This window comes from Nanorana parkeri, unplaced genomic scaffold (genome assembly GCF_000935625.1).
Source record: "Nanorana parkeri isolate BGI_ZX_2015 unplaced genomic scaffold, ASM93562v1 scaffold497, whole genome shotgun sequence".
NCBI lineage: Eukaryota > Metazoa > Chordata > Amphibia > Anura > Dicroglossidae > Nanorana > Nanorana parkeri.
In genome coordinates, this window is record NW_017306765.1 from 1,108,388 (window position 1) to 1,112,293 (window position 3,906).

Genomic DNA, 3,906 nt, shown 5'->3' on the forward strand with positions numbered 1-3,906 from the left:
ACTTTGCTTACATTGGATATAAAATTAAGTTGCGGTATTTCCTGATAGAATGGAGGCTCAGGCAGAACTAAAGCAGCAAGTGGAAAGCTTGACCAAGATAAATATAAAAAGTCACCAATTTAATGTAACTGTATAATACTCAAATAAATGACACTTGTGCTGGTGTAATTTAAAGAACACTCTTGCATCCTGTAAGGTAGGCAAAGGCTACGTTTTTCTAATCCTGCAAGGGTTAATAAACATTTTGCCTGGAGTTCTACTTTAAGAAAATGATAGAATGCCCCACTGTTACCACAATTACTGTTTAGAGCAGTTTCTTTTTGCTTAGTATGTAAATGTGAAGTAAGAAGCTGAAAGATAAATATGCTACTTGTAAAGCACAGGCTTAAAATTTGCTGAGGTAGAGGTTTTAGTTCCTGTCTGGGTTCTCTCTGGGTAAAAAAAAAAAAAAAAGTTTTTATTACGGTCTGTGTTCATTTCCCCTCACTGTTCCAGCTGGCACCACCCTCCAGAACAAGAAATCTTTCTAATGGGCACACAAATACTTACCAGAAGTTGTAACCCTTTTCCACTTTATCCAAAATTAAAAAAAGTTCTGTGCTGTGTTCTACTTTACTCCATCCACAATATTAGCCTGCACAAGGTTCTAATTGCTGTTTGACATGCCTAGTACAGCCATAGAGCATTTTTATAAGTGGTTGGTTTCTTTTCTGGCACTGTTTCTTCAGATGTAGTTTGGCAGTGATGGGCTCTGATAAGGGGAACCTTGACCTATAGTCAGTTCCCAGCAGCAAATGAGGCTTTCGAACCTCCTTCCTGAATTTCAAACAGAAAAAACAACCAAACTTTCCTTTATTACAAAACGTTTACAACATTCTAGACACTGAAGAGAAATATTCCCTCTCAGCACGACAGCTGTTGATTTTAAAAATGGCCTTGGTAAAAACCTTCTTATGTAAATAGTGACTATTGGAAAATCTTAAAACTGATGCAAGTTCTGCTTTTCTTATTTACCTATAGATAAAATACTTAATCCCGTTTTCTTCTCTCCTTTTAAAGGCTGCCTGCTGGGCTGGACTGGCTGAAGTCTCATGTCACTGCTAACTGACCATGATGGGACCTTGTAAATTATTTTATGTGCACTAGACACTTTTATATATATATTTTTTTTTGTTATATATTTATTTTTTACCTATCACCTTTTCATATGGAAGGCGTAGCTTATTTTATACATAAACAGATGAAGCTTGGAACCATATCTGCTGAACTGTTGGTGGCTCTGAACTATTGAATTGAACAATGAAGCAAAACACTTGTAATTCACAAGATAGCAAGACTATTGGATTGTGTTGCAATCTCGTTAAAAGTTCTGGGTGAAAAACATGTATAACTAGGATGGCACTGGTTTCAGACCACTAGTCTTCTCTAAGGTAGTGTCTTCCTAAAACTGAAAAAGACCATGTTTTATACTTCATCCTTGTGCCAGAAGCCTACTCAAAAATCAGCTGCCTATATTGATTGCTGAAATAAGTGTAGCTAATAGTGGAACTGCTTTGGATACAGGAGGTACACGGACCATTGATGGTTAAAACTGGATGGAGCCTAACCTGCAACTACTACTGCTAACACTGGGTGGATATTAGGGCCTGTGGATACTGTTGCTGTGGTTGAAAAGATATAGGTTATTCCTCACTATATGCAAGTCGTTGGAAGCCTTTACTGTAATAATGTCATCACCATTCTGGGATCAGCTACAAAGAAGTTATACTTCCAAGTTCAATGATGAAGGTCACCTTGTACTCTACCTCCAGTCTCTGTATTGGAATTGTAGTGACTGTTAGTGCTGGTAGTGTAACTAGAGACATTTTAAGAGACTGTTCCACCAAACGTTTCCATCACCCTATGTAGTGACATGTGATCTGTATCCTGGTCACATCATTTAGTGACAGCATTAACTGCCACCTTTTATTCAACTCTGAAATTGCCTCCTATTGTGCATGTCTGTAGCGTGAATCATGCACATTCTCTCAGTCCTATGTGTATATAACACTAGTATTACTACCTCAGCTTTCTTGTAAATATTACTGCCTTCACTGCACAATCAGTTTCAGAATGACCAACATTTTTTGTAAAAAATGACTTTTTTGTATTTGCTGAGAGAGTCTGAGTTATCATTGATTATCTGCCTAATCAGCACCCACATCTGCGTAAGAATTTTACAGACTGACAAAGGAATTTTGCAATTGGTCTTTTTGTTATTATTCTGTTCCTTTTTGTAACACTTATGAATATTTATTGTTACATTTCTTTGACTGGTCTGTAATGTACCATTAAGCAGAGTAGGCCCCATAGACCGGTATTGGGTCAAAATTCCACTTCTGTCTATATGTATGTTTCAATCATTTTAATTGTTATTTATGTTTTTTTAAATGTCAGACTTGTAGAATGTCTTTGTATTATTGTGTGATGCTTGCAAGACAGTGCCTTACAGCTGTTACACACAGGTTAGTAGGTTGTTTGCTGGTATTAAGATATTTCATTGGTGCTATGAAACCCTATGGTTAGGGTAATGTTTTTTAAGTATTAACCCTTTCTGTGCCTGGCTGTGCAGTGTGCTGGCAATGTGTGCACACAGGGCTACCAGTCGGGGATCATTAAACAATGTTCTATTCTTGTACCACTTTTGTCTTTTACTGGGGGAGATGAACTTTGTCTGTTGTTGTTTAGGGCATTGTTTTTATGTCCTGTTTTAATTGTACATTATGTGAGGCCCCTTTCACACAGGCAGTCTGATCGGATCTGCCTGTCAGTTTTGCAAATGACCTGATCAGATGCCCAATGCAATTCTAAGCCGTCTGTTAACACCCGGTTACCCCTGGCTCCAGCCGGGTCCAGCAACACAGACGGAATAGTGTTCTGTTTCGACGGACAGGATCGGGGGTAATCTGATGAAAATGGACACATGTCACAATCTGACCCACATCATATTCCCCACAGACACACATGGAGTCCGGCAGTTTCAGTTTTCTCCTCCATTGCAAGATGGAGGAAAAAAATGTACGGACACGGATGTCACATCGGTGACATCCAATCGGTACCGCTGTGATCAGGAGAGGATCTGTGCACAGATCCTCTCCTGATCAGCATGTGTGAAAGGGGCCTACCGAGGTAACCTTAGGTCACACAAAAACGGACTTGTAGCCTGAACATCTGTCAAGAGAAGCATGAAACAGTTTTGTATTATATCACTTGACTATCTCACTTCTGACTCATCAAAACTTTTTTCCTTACTTTGCAACTTTGTAGTGGTAAACTGCACATATTCTGTCTCACTGTTTAAAAGCAACAGTAGCTGCCAATTTTTTATTTTTGAAGATTTCTTTCAGGAGTAGAGTCATTAGTGATTTTCTGGGACCTATGGCCTTTTTTCATGCAAATTGATGTATTTTACAATGTGCGTTTCACTAAGGAGGAAGGGAAGCTGTAATGGACAACTCCACTGGAAGTTAAGTTATCCTTCAATCCAGCTGTGTTCTATACAGAGTATGAATGTCTTACTGTTGTTTATGAAGGGGTGGCAGAAGTAGTTGCTTTCAGGAGCAATTTTAAGCAAATATAGGAATTCAATATCTACTGTACAGCAAATGTTTGCTAAAAGTGGAAAAAAAGAATATTTAACAAGTGAAGTCGATCTAAGCAGAAAAGTTGAGAATAAATAGGGATACATAATGGGTATGTATCATGCCTGTTGTCAGAACATTAGCTGTATCCTCAAAAAGTTGGCTTATGTACACATAATTGGCTTCATTTATTAAATGCCCTTAAACTTTAAAAGACCATTGGTGTAACGATGGCAACCAAATTATTGCATTTTTTTTTTTTAGTTAACACAATCCTGTGATGTAG

At 38.1% G+C, this 3,906-nt stretch overlaps 1 protein-coding gene across 1 annotated transcript in view; it reads left to right on the forward strand.

Annotated features, from left to right (window-relative positions):
* LOC108790731 (ADP-ribosylation factor-like protein 5C) overlaps nucleotides 1-1,166 on the forward strand; it is a 14,272-nt gene extending 13,106 nt beyond the window's left edge. Inside the window, exon 6 of the mRNA XM_018561060.1 lies at nucleotides 1,060-1,166. Coding sequence (XP_018416562.1) covers nucleotides 1,060-1,108 — 49 coding nt within the window. The 3' untranslated portion in view covers nucleotides 1,109-1,166. The remainder of the gene's footprint in view (nucleotides 1-1,059) is intronic.
* The last annotated feature ends 2,740 nt before the right edge of the window (nucleotides 1,167-3,906 follow it).